This window comes from Fistularia commersonii, chromosome 1 (assembly GCF_037954325.1).
Source record: "Fistularia commersonii isolate RoL2024-O1a breed Wild chromosome 1, RoL_Fcom_v1.0, whole genome shotgun sequence".
NCBI lineage: Eukaryota > Metazoa > Chordata > Actinopteri > Syngnathiformes > Fistulariidae > Fistularia > Fistularia commersonii.
The window spans coordinates 14,049,652-14,074,798 of record NC_141284.1 but is presented as its reverse complement, the minus strand read 5'-3'; the positions used below and the strand labels follow the sequence as shown (position 1 = coordinate 14,074,798).

The window sequence follows — 25,147 nt, the reverse complement described above, 5'->3', positions numbered from 1 at the left end:
TCACAAAGTCTAAATCTTACAAGAAAGCATAAATCTCAGGCATTAAAATTTTTACATTTTGTTTTCTTTACGTCTTTGTGTTTTTGCTTCACATTTATTCTTCAACACTGATTGTAACAGTTTGTGTCTCTCACACATGCTAATATAAAATACACAAGCAGCAACACAATAATAAGAAGGGCTTTTCTGAAATGGAAGTCTATAATAATAAAAAAATCATGTTTTAATAAGCCAATTTAATGAAGACACTTTTTATTTAAATGCAAAATCACTGTTAATAAAATTTTGTTTTCAAGTAATTCTCATCACTGTACATGAAAATTTAGCATATATTAATGAATTAAATTTACTCTACCCAAGTTATATTTGACATTTTTATTTTTATAAAATGTTTTTATTTTTATAAAAACATTTGAAAAGTGAAATATTTTTACTTTAATTTAAAATGTCTCAAAATAATACGCACATGTGTGTGTGTGTGTGTGTGTGTGTGTGTGTGTGTGTGTGTGTGTGTGTGTATGTGTGTGTGTGTGTGTGTGTGTGTGTGTGTGTGTGTACATTTGCATATGTGTGTGTGTTTGTAATTGAATTGTGTTTTACTTTAATTCGGTGTATTCTGCTGTAATTGTTAAATTTCAACCTATATTGTATTCTATAATTTTCTAGTCAATTTTCTAAAAGGCAAATACCAAATCCCAAAATGTATACAAGCAAAAAACTTTTCTGAGTCATATATCAAGTTTATTTCCATTTTTATTGTTATTTTTGTAATCAATACACCCTTGCATCCAGAGAGTAGGGTTACATCGAGGCAGATAATTTGCTGTGAACCTGAAGGGACCAGCTGAAAGGAAAAGAAGAAGACTCATATTATTTGAATGATAGTGATGTGTGCACTGTGTATATGAACATGTTGAAACTGCTTGGAGCGGTATGCTACTCTGAGCGGTATGAACATTTTTAATATCTATTTTCAAATTCATAACATTATGTAAAATGATTATGTAAAATGAAGTGAAAAGAATTTTATATTTTCATTAAAACAAATTGCAGTTAACAGTTGTAGGCAGTGGTTTGAAATAGTCCAGATATCTATTGTAGTCATGTCTTTCAGTCAAATATATTTGTGAAATAATTTTTTCTCACTTCTGAACTCAAGAAAATATTTTTCATAGATTACAACATTTGTAAAGCCTAGTCATAGGATCACATGCATACACACACACACACACACACACACACACACACACACACGTGTACACCCACACACACACACATGCGCACACACAAACACACACACACAGCATGTTGAGTGTGGTTGCAATTCTTGGATGAGAGAATTATTGGGACATTTGTACTTTATGTAATTAGCACTGCACTGTGGTAAAAGCACTGTAGTATGTGCTCTATAGATAGACCTGAGGACATGGCCACTGCCTGGAAATTAGACTATACTGAGAGTAAGAATCTTTCATACTGATGTTATTTGAAACACAAATACATTCAAAGAGAAACTAGGTGTTCTTGTAAGAGAGTCATTTATTTATTTTATTAATGTATTTGCTCAAATTTGTTGTTTTATAGGGCACGTGTGTTTCTAATTACATTTTAAGTATGTGTGCATGTGTCTGTTTTAGTTCGTTTAAAGTTGAAATTTTTCTTATGGTGTTAGACAAGCCGTTTATGAACAGCCTTTTTTTCCTTTCATTACTCAGGCTGTGCCACTCAGAATTATACTGAGGAGCTTGTTAGCTTGAGTTTCTCTGCTCCTGCCTACAAGCATGCAGCCTGCACAGCAGGATTGAGATGTCTTCTTTCTGGTTCTAAATGTCCCATCAACACCCTAGCTTTCCGTACAGGCTGACACATTCACTGATTTAGATCTACTCCGCGATCCTGTTTCCCTTCATGAAATGAAAGCTTTTAAATGTAATTTTTGGTAAGGCAGAAATAAGTTAGTCCTCAATGATGAATTAAATATCAATTTATTTGAATTTATTCCCGGCTTCATGCATTTGAGCCTTCAAACTCCCATCTCCAGGAGGCTGCTAGTTTGATTCTGATTAGGTTTCAGAAACCAAGACTGGGGAATTACATTAGTGTATCTTAAGTTAAAAGCTCTTTGCTCTATGACCAAGTGTTTCATTGTTGTCGGTTTAATCAGATTTTTACTGTCTTCATGGAGATGCTATCATAGGGTAAAGGCAGTGGTGGATAACCAAAGCAGTCTTCACAGACACTATCCAGATGGGATCAGCTTACGATAATTTGGTTTCAGAATACATTACATGAAGAAGCTTCTGGCCGAGAGTGGCCACTCCGCTACAGGACAGGAGCTTGTGGCTTGTAGCTACAGCCCAGCTGATCTGCCATCCCTCCACCCCCACCTTTCATTTTGCCACCCACTTTTAAGGAGGCATTGGGATGTGTGCCTCTTAAAGAAAACCAAATGTTTTAAATTGAATATGTCACCCGATTCTAAATACTTCTTCCTTGTACCAACAGGGCTTTGTTGTCCAATTCATTAGAGAGATTCCTGAGTCCACTGGCCACGCTGGAGCCCTCTCATTTCTGGTATCTAGTATCATTACTTTCACTGAAAATATGTCACTCAGCTTGAGCCAAGCAAAAGGGTGGTGGGGAATGTTGTCCTTCTCTAGGCCGAATGGGGATTCAGAGTATCTTAACACTCTCTGTCATTTTCACTATTCTGTAGCTCCATAGGTATTCTGGCTCAGACATAGTGAGCTTAAGTTTGCTTTCAAGATGCCATATCAAACTCTTTACTCTTTGTCGTCAATTCCATCCATTCATGGAAAAGGAAGAGTAGTAGATCAAAGCTTAGTCTTTTTTGTCCTGATAACACATCTTTAGTCTTTTTAAATATATCAATTCAGCTGCACTGTAGTTTATATTTTTCATAAAATCTTTACAGAAATAGTGATATTTTAAGGGAGGTATGTTTTCTATTTTTTCGCTGTAAAAATAACATGGTGAAAAGTTCTGTGCAGAATGTATGCATCACTGGGTGTGACACTTTTGATTTTGTTTTTTTTTCTAGAGCGGAAATGTATTCTTAGAAATGTATTTATCAAAACATATAAAATTCTGAATTCCCACATACAAAAAACAACCCATTGCCACCACAAGCATCCATACTGTTTTCTCATCCATGGTAACCTTGCACGCCTCCACCGCAGTATGAGAATCTGTTTAAAAATAACTAGATCCATTAGTCTAGAAGGATAATGCTAGCCTACGTGGGCACTCATGCCCCTGTGGCAGCAGAGTGCTATCACTAACACGGTGCGTCAGCACTTCTTCCTGTTGATCCAACACTGAAGGGCTCCTCTTAATTTACACACACATTTATGCATGACCATATGCATACACACATACGTCAAAAGTCACACGACTCGATTGAGAAACACAGAAGTTTTGGAAATTAACTTAAGGAAAGACCTCCAACAGAGTGGCACCCTGGTCAAATTTCTGCTAACTAAAATTTTGTTGCACATTTTTTTCTTCAGAATAATTTGTTGACAAAAGGACAAATACAGTTTGCCAGTTTTGCAATGTTTCATAACTGAATAACTAATAAAAAAAAATCTAATCTAATCATTAATTCCCACTTGGTTAACAATGAGATGTCACTGGGTAACTGTATGGGTGTTTATCAGTGAAGGCTATTGGAATTGAGTGGCCAGTTGTTTGAAGGTTATGTTACACAGCAGTAATTGAAATGCAAAATAACATTAGGATCGATGGTTAGCTTTGTTTATTTATGAAATCAATATTGTATCCGTCCATCACAGTAGCAGCTCTGATTCCCACTGACAGCTTTGCCTGATCTTCTCTGTATGATTAGGGTGAGCCTCGCGCCATTACATGTTTTAGACAAAACACTTTTTCACATCACTTTTGTACGGCTGGTATGAAGTGATCCAGTCGGGTATTAGACACACTGTACAGTTTGAAGGAGAAAAGTGGCAGTACAAAAATATTACATGCTCAAATTTCAAAAAAGGAAATGTGCATCCCTGGGTGGCATCATGCATTTTTCTTTCATTGAGAGTACTAGTATTGCTCATCCATGATTTGCCCAGGGGAAGCAGATAGGACCAATAACCTGCCATAAACATGGCAGTGAGCAGTACGCCAGTCACTATAGGGCTAGTTTCATTGTGGTGAACAGGAAATTCTATTGACAGATTTGTTTCTCTTGACCTATGTCAAATATGGATTGCCATTTTTCAGGGTTAACACAAATGTTTCATGTTTTTTTTTCATGACACAGATGACAGTAGGCCTGTGTTTGTTAGAAAGCATAGCCTTTAATACTCATCTACAAAATCATAAAATACATGTTTGTGTATTTAAAAAAAGCCCCCCCCCCCAAACTTTGATCAGAATAGAGTGTTTCAGGAGGACCTCAGAGATTCTTTTCAGTAACTGAATAGTTAAAATGAAAATAAAGACAAATGATACAGTCTAATAACCAAGAATGAATTCCCAAGCCTCATAAAATCTAAACTGTACATCTTTTCACACCATTGCTATTGTAATACAGTTGCTTTACCAAACTGTTTTGTTATTATGGCTCTGCTTCTGTTTGTGTTCCTCAGTTTATATGACGATGCACTTAATATGTGTATTTGCCTGTTGTTCAAAAAACATGCCTATTAAAGTGCCTACTAATGAGACCACCCCTACAGTGCTAAGTGCAATCGAATGGTTATGTTGAGTGGATGGTTGTTGAACCTGTCCCTTGGAGAGTCCCTCCCTCCCAGGGCATCCACAGACACCAGACATGGTGCTGAAATGTGTTTAGATTGCCCCTGAAGGAGACACATTAATTCAGGAAATATCCCCAAAGTTTAATTATTCCTGAATGGTGTGGTGGTGGATCCTACCATATAAATCAGTTAAGGCCCACCCGCCTTTTTATTACCAGCACTATTTATAGGAAATATGTGGCAGCTGGTAGAGATGAGCTTGTAAAAAGCCGGAGGCGATTGCTTTGACTATGTGTGCTGCTGTGGAAGACAGAATCAAAGAAGATCAAGAATGATTTTAATTTTGTGCAAGGCATTTTCAAACTTAAATCTAGGTACTGTAATTTTTTAGAAGCAAATTACTGTAAATTAGCAAGCTGTATTATTGCTGTTATGTTAATCTATCTGGTATTGGTATTGTGAGCCTTTCCAAATATATAAATGTCCATGCATGATTGTCTTTAATTTGTCCTTGACACCTAATAACCTCACTAATGATAACCTGAATTTTTGCGCATGTGAGTCCATGGCTGTCTGTTTGACAGTTTGTGTTTGGCTCTTTGAACACAATAATTTGTGATGCAGGCAGACTTGGCTCTTTGTTTTAAGCAGGTAGAGTTGCCTCCTAAACAAGACCGGCTCAACAGAAGAAGATTAATGAAGTAATTTCATGCATGGCTCTATGCTTCAGTCCTCCTTTACGCAGAGTCACTGTGTCGAAATCTGTGATTTACACTGGACTGTGTTAAAAAGCCTTAACCCTTTCTGATATTATTTTTTCAGTGGGACACACACACACACACATAACCACAAGCGCACCCAAACATACACATACACAAACACATTCGTGCACACACATACAGCACATATACACTGACACACATACACACACACACACACACACATTAAGCTCATATGATTCAATAAAGAAGCATTTTACATGCACCTCATTATTTGGATTTCTTTCCACAAAAACCAGAGGGTGGAGACTGCAGAAAGAAAATACCCATGTTTCAATTAATTATATAATTCTCATTTAATTGCTCACCTTTTTGTAAAGTGTATAACTATTAATCAAAATCAGGCCGGACTTGTTCAGAAAGGATTTGTGCATAAAAAAGGTTCCTTACCAGATTATGAGTTAAACACTTCTAATTCTGTGTTTTTGGACATAATTATACCCTTCTTATTTTGGACAAACTGCTGAACTCTCAGAACGCACAGCAAATGAGGGCTAAAACCTTCTCTGTGTATGGAAGGAACCCGCTGGCTCTTTTAGAAAGTATTGTGATATTGGTATTAGTGTATCAGTTACGTATTGCTCACCACCAGATTCTGTCTGTGACCATACCTGTTTTCTTGTGATGGGTTTTGGCAGATATTCTTTTGCCGAAATACTCTGAGTATTATCTGAGGAATTTTCCACTAATCTATTCTAATGAAAAAGCAGAATTCGAAATTTGATCGCCACACTGTTGTGGGCCACACTTATCATTCAACTTCTAATTTATAGTACAGGATGATAAGCAATCCAAATCCTGCTAGATCTTCTAAGCTGTTAACTCATTGCACTCTAAAGTAGAATATTTCAAAAAGAACCCCCCAACCCTCCTTTTCACCAAACTTCATCATAATCAGCATTTCTCATTCTCTGGAAGAAAGCTATATAAGTACACATGCACGCACACATACATGTGCACACACACATGCACGCACCTGCCTAGTGGGCCAGATAGTTTAGGTCAGACAAACAGCAGTGCTTGTATTAAAGACAGCCCCCCCTGTCCCTGTCCTACAGCATAGGAAAGAGTAGGAGGGGAGATCAATAGATGTGATCTGCTCTTTGGTTAGCACTTTTTTCAATGCCAATAGTGCACCATGCTCATGTTGTCATAGTGGAATGAGCTCATAGTTTTATAAAGACTTCAGTGACAATGCTGTGAAGCAGCTAAATATAATCCTGTGGAGGGGAATGAAAAAAATGTAATTGCACAGGCCACAGAGCAGCACAGTCCCTACAGTGGTAACCCTGCACTAGCCCTTAGCCTACGGACTATTGATCCAGGGCCGTGGCTCTCCATTGGTACAATTAATAGCGTTCTCTCTATCTCTTTTCTTTGTGCCAGTCATGCATAAACATCTTTTCCAGATTTTTTCTGTCTGCTCTTCCCAATCAACCTCCCCTTTGTTTTTGATTGATTTAGACATCATAAATGTCTGTCATCATCTCTCTAATGTCAGACAAAATGTTAATAATGTACTTAGGCCCATCACAAAGGGGCTGCCTACAAAGTTTCACTGACAAAACAGGGACTCCGTTATTCCACGTGGACCCCTTCCTTCACTGATCAAAACAGTCTCTCTCAAAATGGTCTACATGGCAACCAGGAGAGTTCTTCTCACCCCAGTCACAGAGTACAGATGTGGTATGAGTGGGTTAGAGCAGAAAAACATTCTCCACAGACCAACATATTTTTACACTACCTACCATGATGTCATGTTGTCAATCTTGACTTTATTAAGAACTGGCAACGTAAGTTGTTCATATAGCTAAAAGAACCAGACCTCCATTAACTCAATTTATGAAATGTGTATACAGTAGATATTATGTTTTTATTGTGGTTGTTATCATTTAAGTTATTTATGTGATTTGTTCTTTTTGAAAAGGGCAAGGTTTTTTTTTGAGCAGCAAAGTCATTATTCCAATTCTAAATATCATCACTATAATAATAATGATCCCTGTTTAATGTTAGAAGCACTTAAGGTTATAAAGCTAAAACTGCTACTTTATACAAACTATATTGAAACCTTTGTTTTTTCTTATGTATATGTTACCTTATGTATACATAATAATGGATAATAATTGCCTAAATAGGAGGTCTTTCTTTATAAATTAGGATGAGTTCTAATAGAAAGCAGGACTTGCCCCGAACTAACCTTAGGTGCAAACTCCTCCAATATTTCCATTTTTCATACTCATTTTTCATATTCAGTTTGCAGCATTTACAACACTAGGATCATATAAAACACTGGTCCAAAGACACATTCATGCCCACTGTCCCAAAAGCACATTGGCCCCATATTCCCTTGATGATCATTTACTTTACAGCAACAGACAGGCTTCCCCTTCTTTTCCCAAGGGCCATCGCACCTCGGGGCACCAATCTTTTATCATTTTTCATTTCTCCTCTGTGATAGCACATAGTGAGCTGTATTAACCATAGCAACCTTTGTTTAGCATATAAGATTTTTGGTTTCCAGCCTCTGCTCCTCCAAAAATGGCTCCCCAACTGTGTCAAATGGGAAAAAGGTGGCAGTCGACCCTGGAGGAGAGGTCACTGTGGCAGCCTCCCTCAGGTTCCTGTTTTGTCAGAGAGGCAAAGCTGGGCTGAGAGGAGTTGTGTGAGGGGCTAATTGAGTTTGTCCTACCCATGGTGACTCTGGGGCCAGTGGCTTATCAGGCCACATCGCTTGGGGCCCTCCAGACCAATCTGCCCCTATTGGAGCATCTGATATCGCCATCACCCTGCCTGCAGATGTCAACCCCCACCTCCACTACCCATCCTAACTCTGTCTGATCAGGTAGCAGGGATGTGACACATTGGGATGAGGTTAGAAACTGATATAAAATAGTGTTTTGGGAATCTTTGTGGCCTTGTGGGTGAAAGGGACAAGGAACTTATTCACTTCTTGAGCCTCTGGCAGGGGTATACCAGGTTCTGATTTACACACAAAACAAGAAGGGTGCTCATCAAACCGAAAACAGTAGAGGATGCCAGTCTTCCAGAAGAAAGGCCATCTCAGCAGTAATACTTACAAATTGACCCAATCACATTCTGAACGTTCTATACTCTCTTGACAGTGTCATCGATTATTAAGAGTTTATATTGCAGGCAAGAAAAGTGTTGAGACATCAGGGATTGTTCCTCAGTCCTCCTCTCAGAGGTCAAGAAACAACAAAAGTGAGATGTGCTGCCAGATCATTAGGCCAGCTAATCCTAGCCACAGCAGCACTAGTGGAATGATATGATGGATTTGAAATGCTGTCGGGAAGGCCAGGTAGAATCAGATGAAAACCAGGCTGTGCACTGTGCGTTTGCGGGTCCATAACCCACTACTAAGCATGAATTTCAATGGCTGCAAAGGACACTACAGAAGAAGTAACACAGAGAGGAAAAAGAGATGGAGGGATACTATGCACTGAAAAAATTGGGCTCCTTTTTCATACAGGTGTCAGACTTTGGAAAGTGTTCAAATCAATGGGAAAATACTACAGAACTCTAGATTTTACAATTTTAGGTAAATTTCTTCAATAGACCATCATGTCTGAAATGTCTATTACATACAAGCTAATAAGCACCAGACCAGCGTTGTGGATAATTTATAAGGACTATTGCTGCTGTCAAAAAACGTGATGTTCATAATTCATTTTACTTTACAATGATATTTATAGAATTAGATTGGGCCAGTTCGACTGGAGGCTACAAATATTCATAGAAATTTTTTAGACCATTTGATTAATACCCCAGGTTCAAGTGGTTATTATTCCCCCACTATCATTAATCAATATATGCAGGCCTGTTAAAAACATAAGCATGGTATTGGTATAATGTGTCATAGTGAATGAGTAAAGGGGATTCTAGGCAGCACATTTATAATAAATGATCACATTGAGCTGGAGGGGAAACAGTTAAGACACTTATGCAATTATGCTAAGTGTCACCTCGAAAATGGCCTTTGAACTGGGGTTAAGCTTACTGTGAATTTGTGAAATAAAAGCTAAATGGAGCCATCTTGTGCTTCTGCGTTTTAATATATAGCCTTTAATAAGCCAAGTGTAGGTGCCCTAGCACAGGTGCTCATATCCATCTGAAACAGAGAACATAAAGCAGATGAACACAGAGCCATGCATTAATTTACAGGGATGCAATCTGCATTCATTATCGAGAGCGACAAGTTCAATTTGAGATAGGCATGAAGTGGATTCACTTTATCAATTTACCAATTTCTGTATGCAAGGACATTTAGGGTTTCAAACATTGATAATTTTGAAAAGGGTAAAATCTCCTACCCCCCAAACAATGTCACATATATTATCTATTTTCGCACATTTTTACTTAAGAGTAAGAGATGCGAAAACTTGAAATTGACTGTCCCCTCTGAATTACTTCTAATCAGTTTAAAAAAACATCCTTTATATTGCAAGAAAATTTTCAGGAGTGCTTAGCTTAAGGGCTTATTCCACAAGGTCAACGGTTTTAACAGGGGGCGTTTTTTATTATTTATTTTAGCAGTTAACCTTTTTGTGAATTTCCAGAAGTGGTAGGCACCTGGAGCTTCGATGAATATACATGACAGCGGGGAGAGAAACCCGGGAATGAGATTTAATTTGACATGCTGACCCCCATCTCCATGGGCCCAGGAAAGCAGGGTGAGAAAATAAGGTTGACCCACTGACCCCTGGGCCTGAACCTCTCTGTCACCCACCCTCACAATTAAATCAGCCACAGAGAGCAGTAGGCAGTCTGGCCGACCAAAAGGGGACATAGCTCAGGCCTCTGGTTTCCTGTTTCCTCTCAAGCATTCTGAGACAGCGATGGTCCAATCAGACAGACAGAGTCCAGTGGGGAAGGTATCTCTCCCACTGCTAAGGGTAAACTGACATGTCAAATATGTAAACATTACCATTAGTTGGCAATATGCTAATGGACTAATGTTCGAAGACAAATTCAGTTGCCTTGCTGCTACTCATTTGAAGCCCTTGAGTCTGTATTTGCATAAGCCATGCAAGGCTCAGTTTTGTTAATGCAGGCAAGTGCAAGTGACCTCTCACCCCTTCTGTGGTAGCTAAAGCAGAAGGATGTGTGTGGTTTTAAATGTGTGACCTTGTCTTGACCCCAAGAGTTCACTAAGTCAATACAGCATCCCTAATAAATAGAGATATCACCAATATCACCCAATATACCAATCTATATATACCGCTCTATATCTATATACCAATATACCTTGAGTTAACTTTGTTTACTAACAGAAAAGTTGTACCTCAGTTGTTCTTCTATTCATCAATTTCAAGTTAAAGGTTATAGAGGACTGAAATAGATTTATATGGTCAGTGCAGAAAACATTTTGTGGCCTTAGCCAAAACACTGCACATGTTAAAGCATCAGATTGCATATGTATTCCGAACTACAGTTATTAAACAGGCAGTGCAAAAAGTCAATATTTAGCCATCATGTTTCCTTTTGGTTGACTGCTGACTCAAGGAGACAAGTCAAGGTCCATCTTGCTCTCTTAACTGTGGAGATGTACAGTACCTCCCCTTTTGTTGCGTGCTTGTGTGTGTGTGTGTGTGTGTGTGTGTGTGCGTGTGTTAGGACACATTGTTGTTAGGAGGACAGGAAACTGAAAAGGCTGAAAAAGAAATACCGTACACGTCATTAACAGATGTCATCTTACAAATTAGAGCTTGTTATCATAAATAAATATATACAGAGTTGCTGATGTATGATTGTATGAAAATCATTCTGGCCTCTTGTATATATAAACAATTGTATATTTTATTTAATTTGGATATGAATGTTACTGTAAAATGAAAATGTATTTATGCTTTAATGGTCAAATCATGGGGTTGAATGATTACACTCTGTGCATGAGGTTTAAGTTACGTAGATGCTCAATTGCAGATTTGTTTCATTTTATGACATCTACTGATGATTTATCTTTTGTTTTCCACCCTTTTCCATTATCCCCCCCCCCCCCCCCCCCCCCCCCCATTGTAGGCTGTTAAATAGAATGGCTGCTGATGATCGGCACCTACCCTCCAGTTGTGGGTCCTACATCAAGACAGAGCCATCCAGTCCATCCTCAGTCATCGACACGGTCAGCCACCACAGCCCCAGTGGCAACTCAGATGCAAGTGGTGGCTATGTTAATACCATGAACAGCCACTCCAACGGTCTGGACTCTCCACCTATGTTCACCCCCAATGGCCTTGGAGCTGGCCCCTGCCGCAAGCGCTATGACGACTGCTCCAGCACCATCATGGAGGACTCGTCCATAAAGTGCGAATACATGTTGAACTCCCTCCCCAAGAGGCTGTGCCTGGTCTGTGGAGATATAGCCTCTGGGTATCACTATGGGGTAGCCTCTTGTGAGGCCTGCAAAGCCTTTTTTAAAAGAACGATACAAGGTATTTTACTTCACTCACCTTCCCCCAAACAAACAGTTGAATACACTCAATACAGGTTGTTTAATCCCATGATGTTCCCTCCATCATGAGGAACTAAAGACTCTCTACACAAGGCACCTCAGGTATATTGAGTACTCTGGACTCCCTGCATGAAAAACCACAAGAGACTGGATCTCTAGAGGATTCTAGTTTTAACAATTACAAAGCACGAGCTCAACAAAATAAATCAATGAATATTTTTTAAGCAACAATCTTTAGATAAAAGTTAGATTAGAAAAAAATATACATGAGAGAAGCTACAGGAAGAATGAAAGACAGTGAGAAAATGATATCATCTGTCACTATTGCGCTGCACTGTGGACATGACATCATCACTTAGAGGTCAGCTTTGGTGGAGCACAGAAGCCGTTTGCCCATTAGCCTTGGGGGCCAGAGAGTACATGTAATATTATTTCTGTCCCCTGTGTGTGTGCATGTGTGTGTTTCTGTGCGCGTGTGGTTGTGTGCATGGGCGCTCTTGGGGACCTGGGTGCGATAGGCTATCTGGAAGGCTTGATGTATCACAGCTTCTCATTAGAGAGGCAATGAAAGACCCCCCGTTGTGAAACTGTGCGCTCTGCTCCAGATTAATCAGTAGGATGGAAATATTGTAGAGGCCTGAAAAAAATATGTGCGCAACTGGCACAGCTGCCGATTTCTAAACAATGCCAGCTTAATACTACAATACAAACAGCTGAAAATCGAGAAAACACATTTTTCAAGTGCTATTAAATAAAATAACACCGAATATTAGCTTTCAAGTGACATAGTCATCAACAAATAACTGTAAGCATCATATTGATAAGAGGCTGTCTTTCTTGATTCTAGGTGTTGATTTTGGACCTCACATCCCTATCAGCTTTATACAGTCTATGTACCTTTTGCAGGCAAACAAAAGCGTTAGGCCAAATCTGCCTGTTTACCCATGCTGCCATCAGCAATCCTGTCTATTGACAAAAGATGAACATTTTCTCCCAAGTAACATAACTGAGCTTTTGTCCCCTCACTAAAAGTACACTGACGGCAACACAATAGAACAGAAAAGAGGCATCGCAGAAGAAAGAGACGTCTTAAGTGAACCAATGGCCCAAACAATTAAGAGGAGGAAAAAAATGAAAGCTCCTTTTTCCCCCCTCACTTTGCATTGTCGATTTGAAATCCCTCTCTTTCTCTTCTTGGAGGGCTGCCTGTAATGGAGCTAATCTGCCGTCGTTTGTCCGAGCCACAGGAGTTTTGTCAATAACAATCAGCGTTTGGAAAGTGTAATTAAGGCCGAGGCTTTTCATTAGGAAGAAGGGAGGGGGCCGTCTCCAGGGACGGGCATACCAATTAGAAACTCAGGCACGCGTCGCTGGGTAATTTCAGGGAAAGGAGGGGAAAAAAAACAGGACTTCTTTAGATTGAAGAGGGACTCTGCTGCTCTTTCAGATGAGAGGAGGAGAGGCTTAATGGCATAATAATCAGACAGGGGTCCCAAGCAGAGAAGGCAGGGACTTTGGGGGGAGGTGAATGCCCTCCGAAATGATGAAGGAAATACATGCAGTGTTGCTGGAGGAAAATGGATGGAGTAAATAGCAGGATGTGGAACCTTTGAAAGAGGGAGAGAGTGCTGTTGATGAGAACTGATTAATTAAATGAATAACGAGGCAGTCAAGGGTGGAGTGTGTGATGGCCCTCTAATGAGAAGAAAACAAAGGACCTGTCTTTTCGAGCCCTTTATCACATTGTTCTATAGTATTTAGGGAAAACAACATGCTAAGTTACTGTTAACCATGTACATGACACTCAATTTGTCACCTTGCACTCACCTTGAGTGACTCCCTCGTAGCTAACATTTTTTCAAGTATTGCAGAAAAAAAGAAATAAGCGTAATGTATCCAGTACATTTTCCTCATTACAAAAATGGATATTGATTATGTGATAAGTCTTTTCTTTGCATCTACTTTACAATGATTTGCACTTCCTCAGCTGACTGGCCCTACTTTTCAACAAAATCAGAGGGAAAATCCATCTTCTGTCGACTATTCATCCAGTGAGAAGCCCCTTGAACTCTTACATGGAGATAGTTACATTAGTCAAGGCCAGGCCCAATTTAATGTCAACCTGGATCTCCATCCATCCCAGAAATACCTTGTTCCCATTGCTCCCTAATCATACCCCTGTCCCTGCACCTCACATGCCCCACCAATCAAAATATAAATCTCTTATTGAACTATGTTTTCTTCCCATTTTGAACCCAAGTGTAAAATTGCTTGAAAACCAACTGAACTCCGTGACCCTCTTTTATATGAAGTAATAGACCTTGACAGTAAGCCTGTAAAAGTCAGTTTAGATTTTGATGAGAAATACCTGCCATTTTAGTGTAATTTACTTACAAGGCCTGACTTTCCCCTCTGTGTCCTGGCATGGGTCCTGAAAAGCCATAAAATAGATTGAGACAGATACTTATCAAGAGGAGAAGGAGGGAAATCTTTTTCTTCTCCCTTCACCCTGGGATGTTATTGGTAACCATACCATAACCTCTTGAAAGACAGATAAACCTGGGCATGGTCCTGAGGTTAAAGTGGTTCCTGCCAGACTGCTTAATTTCTAAAAGTGAAACTCTCCATGTTATTCTCTAATGTGCCTCTCTGCGTGTGTGTGAGTGTGTGCATGCGTTCATGTATGTGTGTGTGTGTGTGTGTGTGTGTGTGTGTGTGCGTGTGTGTGTGTGTGTGTGTGTGCACGCCCTGGTTTGTGTGCTTGGGCCAGTGTGTGTAACTATGGTAGACTGAGGGAACCAAGGTGATGTTGAATCAGTTTTTTTATCAGTTTCTTCCCCATTCCAAAATATGCTCTTAGGATTAATACTTGTAATTTCAATATTTCCAATGATGCCTTTCAGTTTTATTTGTTTAAAAATATAATTTATCCAACCCTTGAAAATATATTTTTGGTAAGTGTCACTTTTAACTGATAACCTCTATCAATATTATTCAGAGACAGTAAGACAGGAAAGAAAATTTTTTAAATTATAACAAATTGGTTACACAATTAATTAATAATTGTACTTGTATGTTATAATATAAGTATTTCTCATCAACTGTGTAAGATATAGATAAAAAAATGCACTTCATTTCAAATTAGAAGGGATTGGAACCTCTGATAACATGCTGTGAATTTAAGACCACGGCTATATTTAATTTGAATCATGTTTTCATCAAAAAAACAAAGAAAAACAGCTTTTATGATTTAAACAACATCTTTGATTCTTTTATTAGGTAAGAGGTATGAGGCAAGTTGAAACTCCACTAATACTTATCCTAAAACAATGTCCTTGATACCAGAGAAATATAGGAATGAAAAATTTAATCTGGTCAGTTCCATGCATTAATCTATGTGAAACTGCCTTTGACAGAACTTCATGTGCATGAAGTGCATATAGAGTGTGAGAGGAAATATGGAATCCGTAGCCTGTAAGAAAAGGAGCTAGTGTTAATTTTTGTTTTGGGAGCGGGTGATAAAAAAGGGCTAATTCTCTCAGTTTTCCAACAGGTGGAGTTTGTGCACATATACACACTACATCTGAGAAAGAAAGGAGAGAGGCGGTGGACGGAAACACCTCTAAAAAACAAAACAAAAAAACATGCACACAAAATATGTGTGGAACACAAAGGCTCATTGCCGCAGTGCTGATGTGTAGCTTTTTGTAGGATTATCATGGGGTTCAGTTGACATAAATATCAAATGCTCACATAGAAATGCAAAAAGGAGAACAAACGGACGGCGCATTGTCAACAAATTCTTGTTTTTTTGTTGTCCCTTTATTTTCTGCTTGATCTTGAGCAAAAACAACAAAAAAAACGTACTCTCATCTATTCAATACTTTCTGTCCCAGGAAGTCACTGATTCCTAATTGTAGAACAAACGGAAAACCTCACTGAATTGATTTTAATGTTCTGTGGCACTGCTGGCATATGGGAAAATGGATAGGATTATTACACCCTGGTTCTACTATGACAACAGAGAAAATAGACAGTGGAAAGACAATCAGAGCTCATCAGCCGCTTCCCTCACACCTTTATTTACCCCAATCCCAAAGAGATGAGAATTTGCATAATGATTTCTAACCCCGATATAAGGAAGAATTTCTAATTATTTATAACATCTTGGGACCCTCTACTTGATCTGTCTAATAATGTTAACATAATTGCATAAGTTGTCAAAGCGTGTTGGAAGGCTAGTGGAGGAACACCACTGGAATATTATACAGCTTTTCTTTTGTCTGTACAGAAGTGGGGTGTTGGGGTCAGAGTTACAGAACAGGAAACATTCAGTGGGGATACAGCTCTTGTGTGCTTTTGTTTGAAATTTTCACATTGCACATACTTGCAGTAAAATAAGAAAGATGTGTTTTTTCAAGGTGTCTCTGTAATGTGTATTTTATACCAGATCATGTTCACTGGCATGTATTTTCTTAAATGTATAATGAGAGAAAATGTTCAACAATCAAATTAAATATACATATTCAACAATAAATTTTTTGCACTGCACTGGCCAAGACAAAGTTGAGAATAATTCCGGTGGCAGAAGCTTCGAGGGAAAAACAAAATCAGAATGAAAAATAATTCGCATTCCTAGCCTGAAACAAATGTTATTCCAAAACCCTATATTCAAAACCCTTGAATACAGTAAAATGTAGAGAAACATATAAAAGCGGAGAATATCCTGCCCTTTTTTCTGGTAATGTTTGAGCAGGGTAGAACTAGCACTTTTATTATGTTGTTGTGAAACTCTTTTTCATTGCTGCATGATGGAATCAGATGCTACAGCTGAATAATGCATAAGGCCTCTTGCCTGTACACTATGTAAATAGTCAACAATGGCAACAGTGGTAACAACAGGTTTGGGTCTACTAGAGTATTATGTAAAGTGGTCAGAGGCAGCATGTCTGACTCTACAGCCTGCTTTTGAGGCAGTAGCGGCCCCCTCTGAGCTCATGCACAGAATTAATGAGGGCAATTTAGCATTGGTCTGGGGTGGCATCCACTCGGTCCTGGAGGACCAGTGTAGCTTTATCTAAACCCCCTCCCTACCCATTGCCTCTTTGCCTATGTTAGGCATCACATCATGGGTGTACCTTTTTGCTCGAGGACACCACTACCATGCACTCTCAGAATGAATGTCATCGTTTTCTGTGTGATTAAAATGTGCCCATGACTGTTTGCCAAAAGATGATTTTTAACAGATAGCAGTAACACCTGATTAACCATTCACTTGTCTTTAGTCCTCAGTGAAACAGCCTTATTTCAGCTCAATATGTAGATGTATCTGGCATTCCAAACCTTAGTCCCATTGCTAACTTTATCTTCATTTTTGTTATTCTCAGGTAACATTGAATACAGCTGTCCTGCAACAAATGAATGTGAGATCACAAAACGAAGACGCAAATCATGTCAGGCTTGTCGCTTCATGAAATGCCTCAAAGTGGGGATGCTCAAAGAAGGTAAGAAGAGTAAGAACATTTTTATTTATTATTGCACCCACATGCATATGTACTGTAGAGGCACAATTATGATATCTACATTTGATATAAAACTTAAATAAACAATGCGACCGCTCTGAGCTGCTTGATAAATTTTGCAGCCTAACACACAAGTCTCAAGATTGCTTTTTTGTCACATCTGACACTGCTTCAAAGTTGACCATGTTTTATGTTTTAGCAGCCCAAAGTGAGATGCCAGGCTCAATTTAATGGCTTACTTCGATAATAGTTCCCAGCCACCAGACCTCCCTCCACTACACAGTAGTAAATAATATACAGTCGGTCTTGGGACAGAAATATGCTGAATAGGCTAATTCTGCTGTCTGAGTAATAGAAATGTAACTGTATTCCACCTGGAAAGGCTCAGACTTAGGCATGCACTCGGCACAGTCTCAGCTCTCCCGAGCATATTGATCCACTAAATATTTTCCACACATCACAGCTCTCTTTCTGCGGATGTTTTTTTAAAGACATGCCAGCCGGGAATTCAGTGACAATTAAACATGCTTCCGATGGATTTGTCTAGCTGGGTTTTCAACTCTCTTCTGTATCCCCATGGCAGGCTGTGAGATTCTGAATCTTAACCATCCATATAGAGGTGGCATGTAGCCCTCTTGCAATGTTCCCCTATTTCTCTGTCTCTCATTCTGTCTTACTTGCTGACACAAACACACACTCTCTCTCTCTCTCTCTCTCTCTCTCTCTCTCTCTCTTTCTCTCTCTCTTTTGTTGGTCACTCAAAAAAAAGCCTGGACAAATGAATAATGAAAGATATGTTGCTTGGGGGTTGCAGTGGCAATGCGGTCATATTTATTCAAGCCTCCCTTGGGAGCAACCAAGGGACTGAGAAAATGTGTTAATGTTTTATGTGCTGATGAGTTTAGACCAGGAAACACTTGTATTTTCCTTTGTTTGGCTATCTCTTTTTGTTATTCAGTAGTAGAAATGCTCTGCCATTCAGTAAAATCTTAAACATTTTAGTCGTCTGACAAACCGTGTGTATATATATATATATATATATATATACGTACAAACATTTTTCATTCCAATATCCACAGAAGAGTGGGGTTTATAGATACATATATATCCAACCACCACCTGAAGCCTGAAGTCATAGCCCTCATGGATCTCCACAGAGTAACTCAATCCCCTGGACTGAATGAAACAAGACAAAGCAACAGTCCCAGAAAGATTGAGTAATTGCTTTACAATCAGATGATAAATGTATGCCAATATATCATTGTAGATTGTAAGTGACTACATACATATTTAGTCCTGGCTTTAAATGAATGACCAGTGTCTGATCAAAATAAAAAGAGTGTAAAACTTAAATAGGCAGTCACTGGCTAAGCATGAGGTTCTAATGCACACTAGGTGTATTCAGCACCTTTGCAGAATAAGAGTGACCTTACGCTTTAACAAATTGGCTATAATCCTACTGCCATCATGGTCACTTGCTATTATCCTTCTCAATAGTATATATTCTAAACTATCATCATTACTCTCTTGTCATTAACAGATACAAGTGAAATGCATTTCCGAGTAAGCAATGCTTTGAGTTGCTTTGAAGCCCATTACTTAACAGTGTCACCGAGACAAAATGGAAATATAGACACATAGTCAGTGTTCATTGTAAGCTCCATGAAGCCATCGGCTCAACGCCATACTCACCCCAAGTGTGTGGAAATGGTCACCACTCATGTGACTGTGGTTGCCACTTACTTTGATTACTACAGAAAGGTCACAGTGTGTCTCAATGGAAAATCACCTAATTATAACTTTACAGCTCCAAAACAAGTACAGCACTGCCCCCAGCCATTGGGGGTTTTGCTGTATGATGTGTGAGGATGACACAAACAAAAATTCAGGGATACCACAATAAAAATTTCACAGACATCTGAGAGAACTGACGTGAAGGCTTTATTTTTATCTCCTCAAATTTATTGTATTGGTCACATGTGGCCGAAAGATGCGTCAAGAGGCGGAAGAAAAACAGTCTTCAAAGATCAGCAATTTGATAGCAGAGTCTTGACTAAACCCTTCGCTGAGTAGCCGTACTTTCCCTTGACTGTATAAAGGAGGAAGTGATCAATAGAAGAATCAAATCTCAGGAGCAACAGGCTTCTTCCTCTGATCAATGGAAACGGGTCAGAGCTTAGAGCAAGAGAGAAGACAAGATACTATTGAGAGATTACATTGACATCATCCATTGGCAGTTGTTTGCAGTGACTTGCACTGACTATCATTTACGGGTGCTTTCTCTCCCTCTCTCTCTCTCTCTCTCTCTCTCGCTCCCCTTCCTATTTCCTCTTCTCTCTGTCACACACATAAATACACGAGAAAAAATATGATTTTCGAAGTACAATAATTCGCAGCGTTGACTAAAAACAATAACTTTTTTCTTCATCATCATCTTTATTTTGTTTCGTTGAGAATAACTGAAATGCTACATATAATTATCCCTTAGCAGAGTATCTACAACAGCAGGAAAGGAAACATTCTTCTTCTGAGAAGTTATAATACTAATGGTATAATGAATAATAAAGAAGCATTCATGACTACGAACCTTACTTGAAATGTTTCCACAATAGTGTAATGCAGAGAGTTGTAAAAGGGTCGTTCGAGTACCATTTACTGTAATCAATTAGCAGGATGAGCAGGGATATCAGCTCACTCGGGAATTACCAGCTAACCTGTAAATCGAGTATGTGACAAGAGTGTCAGTACGGCAGCCCCTTGGGTCAGAAGACAGGGTAGGGGGCAATGCTTGACAATGTTTCCGCTACCCCCGCTCATCACCACTCGTGATTAGAATTGCTGCAACACACTGACAAGCATGCAAAGCTGGTAGTAGGGGTCCTTTGAAATAGTGCTGACGGCAGTTTAGCAGGTCGGCTTCCTTGAAAGGCAAGGTTTCCCATGCCTTACCATGTGGCCTTCTGATTTTCCCAGCTAAAATAGGGTCTGTCTAAGCCCCCTTGGCATTGCCAACCATCCCAGACATCCTGACACTTTCCCCAGTGAGAGACACCCAGAACAGGTGAGAGACTCAAAATAAGGGCCCCTATCATGACCGGCCACACAAAGTGAGTGTAGACAGGCCCTTTTGTAGGAGTGTGTTTGGAAGGGGATTATTATTGTTTTCAGAGAGAAAGAGGAGCCCTGGGTCAGCTGGCCCCAGCCCCCACCCGAGGCCTGTGTTAATCCGTGCACAAATGCCAGCCGCCTTGGCCAAAAGCCCTCTCCCCCAGCACCCGCTTTGAAGAGATGATACCCGAGCTGTACTGTGTATTGGGCCATAACAGTGAGATGGCTTTAAATGAGGTGGACCTCATCTCTCTTCTCACATTTATAACACTCCTACTGTTTACTGTGGAAGGAGCACAACAGAGAAGTCAAAGTTAAAGCACCAAAACGCTGAGGGCCACCAAGTGGACATAGGCAAGTCACAAAGGCCCCTGTAACATCCTGTCCATAGTATTCAACAGCGTGAGTGAATGAATCTGTGGAGCTGCTCTTAATCACTTTCCTCCTCTCCCGTGCCTGTGTGTCTGGCCCTGTTGGACAGCAAAATGAGACAGGTTAGTGCCAAGGTTTAATTCCTGTCAGCATCGGTTAATTATGACCAGGGCTGTTCTAATTACAAGAGGCACCAATCTACCTTCATCACTGGCTGACACAGCTGTGTGACTCAAACCATAGAGAGGATCATGGAGAGCAGGACTACAGCCACCTGGCAGGGGCTGAAATCATCCGCTGAATCGGAAGAAACCGTAGAAAGTGGCGATATTATATTTGATCATGCATCTACAAGATACCAAATTGATAAATTTGTGTGTGGCAGGCAGAGGGATGGGCGTTCAAAAAACATTTTCGGAACACTTTCAAACATGTTACAGTCAAATCCCTATCTCTTGATATGATGTATAAAGACGAGGCTGTCGTTCCAAATGCACATGTAAAGTACAGGTATTTGCTATCAGATGATTCCTTGTTACTTGCTGGGAAGGATCAGGCTCTGTTGGGAATTGGGGGTAATTAGGTTAGTGGGTTGTCAGTTTCAGGAAATTGAAAGACAATCCTAATCAGATTTGTGTTTCTAGGGAATCAAATAATTTATATAAGTAGAGGATATTTTACAGTGAAATGATATTACACTTTATACTCCCACATTCAGTTTGGGGGAGTGGGTAAAGCCCATGTTAGACAAGTGCTGAAAATTAAGAAATTTATATTTGCATAAATCCATCATTGAATCGCTTTCTGTAAAATGAAAGCCACCGGTTCTATCTCCTTAGTTTCCTTTCCCCTATTCACCAAGCATCTGCCAATCATTGTGCATGGTTCAGGTCCAAACTCATCCTCTCCAAGAGCACTTGCTGATGGGCAAATTGTATTAGGCTTATTTGCAGTGGCCACACAATACCCAGGTTTGACACTGTCCTCCCTGTTATAAAGTGATGAAATCATCAAGGAAGTGCTCGAGCTTCTGGTGTTGTTCGCTCAAAGGACACAGGAGGCTGACAAATTAACTCCTCCTCCACCACAAGCATTTCACTGAGCCTTTTCTCATCCGCCTTTTAGTAATAAATTTGTTTGGGGTTACATTATGCATGCTACGTAAAGAGAAGGGATTCTCCCCCGTGACAGAATTAAGACATCAGGGATATTTAGGCTGGATGGGAGTAGCAGCATGCTGGGCCAAACATGAGGATACAGGATGTAAATGGTTGCATACATTTACATGAAATAACAAAATACCTGTCCAGTTATATCAAATAACTAGAGGAGCATAGATGAAATATTTTAACTATGTTGAAAATTAATAGAATAGAACAGACATCCAAATAGAAACACTCTTATCAAATAATGAGATAATAAATAACTTATGTTATGATGAGGCTGGCTTGACATTTACAGTATCAGTGTGAAACCTGGACCCCTAGGTGTGGCTGGAGGTGATAAGGCTTCTGTGCTACTTCAGTGAAAGAGGGGTGAAATAAGGGTCTTTTATGGGAAAGCAATACCTAGTTATCTATGTGGAGAATGACAGAGGATGTTTTGTACTGTGTCTGTGGAACTACATCTTTGCTTGTTGGCTGGTTACATTTCTTTCTCTGGTTCCGAAAGAACACAGACCTGAGCTTGCTCGCTCACACACACAATAACATGCAAAGAGGAATATCGCTGGCAGCCAATTAGTATTCAGTCTGCTTCACCCAAAAGCTAAATAATTAGAGGGCCAGTCTGTGAGATCATTGACCCTGCATTAAATATTCATATGTTTAGACCTGCTCTGGGCTCAGCTTTGTTAAAGCAGACTAGCCAGGCATGGGCCGCATATGGGAAGTCAACCACACCTCTGACAAGTTTAAACACACACAGAGACATACACACACTCACACATTTGCTGTTCTTTAGTAAATTATAATAGGTAGAAACCTGCACTGTTATTCACCCTAATGCCTTTTCATAGGATTTTACCCCTGTGGTTTAATTTGTACCTTTACAGTTTGATAGACATAGTTATTTGCAATCTATTTGATTCCTTTCAGATCTGCCTGGGAAGAGTCTTTATTTCAACGTACGCTTCTATTGTTTCCTCTTTTATAGGGGTTCGTCTGGATCGTGTACGAGGGGGCAGACAGAAGTACAAGCGAAGGTTGGATACAGAAAATAACCCCTATCTTGGCTTGACGCTCCCCCCTCCTACCAAAAAGCCTCGTGAGTACTGCTCCGTCACTAGCCCATTGTCTCCCTTCTCCGTCGCTCCTTCTCTGCCAGGCCAGCAATCAGGTAAAACTGAGGAGAGATTTGAGGCCAAACTCATATTCATCTTTCATTCATTTTGCTCAAACAAGTCAGGCTTATTTGTATCTGTTGTAATTTGTCGAAAAAAATAAACAACAGCAAAGTGCTGTAGGGCAATTAGATCCAGCAATTTCATGTGTACATTTTCCATTTGTATGCAATCTGTCATGAAGCATCCAGTCATAATTCTAAGCATTGCACCATTTTTTTATTTTTATTTTAGCAGCCTACCTTGTTTATCAGTGCAGTGTATCTTTACTCCTTCTGAAACTATGATACGTGTTGCTTGGCTTTGATATCTTTTACCTTTCTCCTGTATCTGTAGTCACAAAGATAGTTTCACACCTGCTGGTGGCAGAGCCAGAAAAAATCTATGCTATGCCTGACCCCACCATGCCAGAGAGTGACATCAAGGCTCTGACCACACTGTGCGACCTGGCTGACCGCGAGCTGGTTGTCATCATTGGCTGGGCCAAGCACATCCCAGGTATAATCCCAGTTATTTTCCCCAAACTTTCTATCAACCTTTCTGCTTTCCTTAATTAGACCCACCTTCCCCACAAGTTTACTGTAATATTTATCTTCTTTACCTCTGTCTACTTTCTCAACCTATGTTCACACACATGCAGAAAATTAATGACAGAGGTCACGGCATGGGGGAATGGAAACTGTGCATAGCTGTGCAAAAAACAATCAACAGAGTGCATCTAAAATCTATGCACTAAATGGAGAGAGGGGAACACTGACTGCTGCCAATGCACATTGTAATCACCTGAGAGATATAGAGCAAAGTTGGGGACCTGCCCAATCAAAGAAGACATCATATCGTACCCACACAAATGCACACATGTGCACACAAAAAGCACAAGCATACACACACACACACACACACACACCAACACACACACACATACACTGAATTATTGATGGACATAATCGTGTTTCTTCCTTGCCCCCCAGAGATACTGATGAAGGAGGTGCTAGGTTATGAGGCTGTTGAGTTGAGGATACAGCACCTCATGTCAACAGAGATTTTGCTTCCTTCAAGAGTTTGTCTCTGATTTTGACATAAAACACATTGTTTAGCCACTCTTTTTTTGCAACCAAGGCAGATTCTCTTTGATATTGAGCATGACCCCCATAACTCTACCACATTACTGTGCTGTAGACATTGAAGAGTAACAAAACTAAAAGAACGTGTCCCTTGCCGTCACTCCCCGTAACCCCTTCTTCTCATCAACATACCTTGGACAGACACAGAGCTGTCGTCACATAACACACACACACACACACACACACACACACACACACACACACACACACACACACGCACACTTTGTGCCTTTGTCCAAACATAAGCACACATATAGAATAATTTTCTTTGGTGTCATGTCACTTGGCTCTGCCGATACATTTAAATCCAAAGTGTACCACTGCTAACCTCAGGCAGGTGTAGTTTGCACTGAATAGATTTGACTATACTAATCAGAAGGAGGGTTATTAATTAGGTACAGATCTGATTGTAAGAAGATTAGGGATAGATAGACTAGCCCCTGGCCTCAACCCCTGTCCCTTACATGTCTAAACAGTTTGGATCCCTCCCTGCAGGCCATGCGTGGTCAGCACACTGAGAGTTTAACCAAGAAGCTTACTCAGGATCACAGCTGACCTGATAACACAGACTCATTGTTGAGTCCCCAAAATTACATTTGTGAAGCAGACACAGCCAAAAACGGACAATCCACTGTTTGATTTTTGCTGCATACTATGCATACATAGCAGCATATGTGACCAATAATAATTCAAAAT

The 25,147-nt window shown here is 39.8% G+C and overlaps 1 protein-coding gene and 1 long non-coding RNA gene across 4 annotated transcripts in view; one reads left to right on the top strand and one right to left on the bottom strand.

Moving 5' to 3' along the window:
- The window catches only part of esrrb (estrogen-related receptor beta), a 39,490-nt gene that overhangs the window by 1,784 nt on the left and 12,559 nt on the right, over positions 1 to 25,147 (top strand). The window contains exons 2-6 of one of the 3 annotated variants that reach the window (XM_086149287.1): positions 2,506 to 2,574; positions 11,555 to 11,964; positions 17,372 to 17,497; positions 23,141 to 23,251; positions 23,664 to 23,825. In XM_086149287.1, coding sequence (XP_086005413.1) covers positions 2,506 to 2,574; positions 11,555 to 11,964; positions 17,372 to 17,497; positions 23,141 to 23,251; positions 23,664 to 23,825 — 878 coding nt within the window. The remainder of the gene's footprint in view (positions 1 to 2,505; positions 2,575 to 11,554; positions 11,965 to 17,371; positions 17,498 to 23,140; positions 23,252 to 23,663; positions 23,826 to 25,147) is intronic. The other 2 variants (XM_086149296.1, XM_086149305.1) reach the window with 2 other exon arrangements.
- Positions 19,429 to 20,883, bottom strand: LOC147237460 (uncharacterized). The gene is made up of 2 exons (XR_015106361.1): positions 20,094 to 20,883; positions 19,429 to 19,843 (listed from the first exon to the last, which is right to left on the bottom strand). It is a non-coding gene; the product is annotated as an uncharacterized LOC147237460 (long non-coding RNA).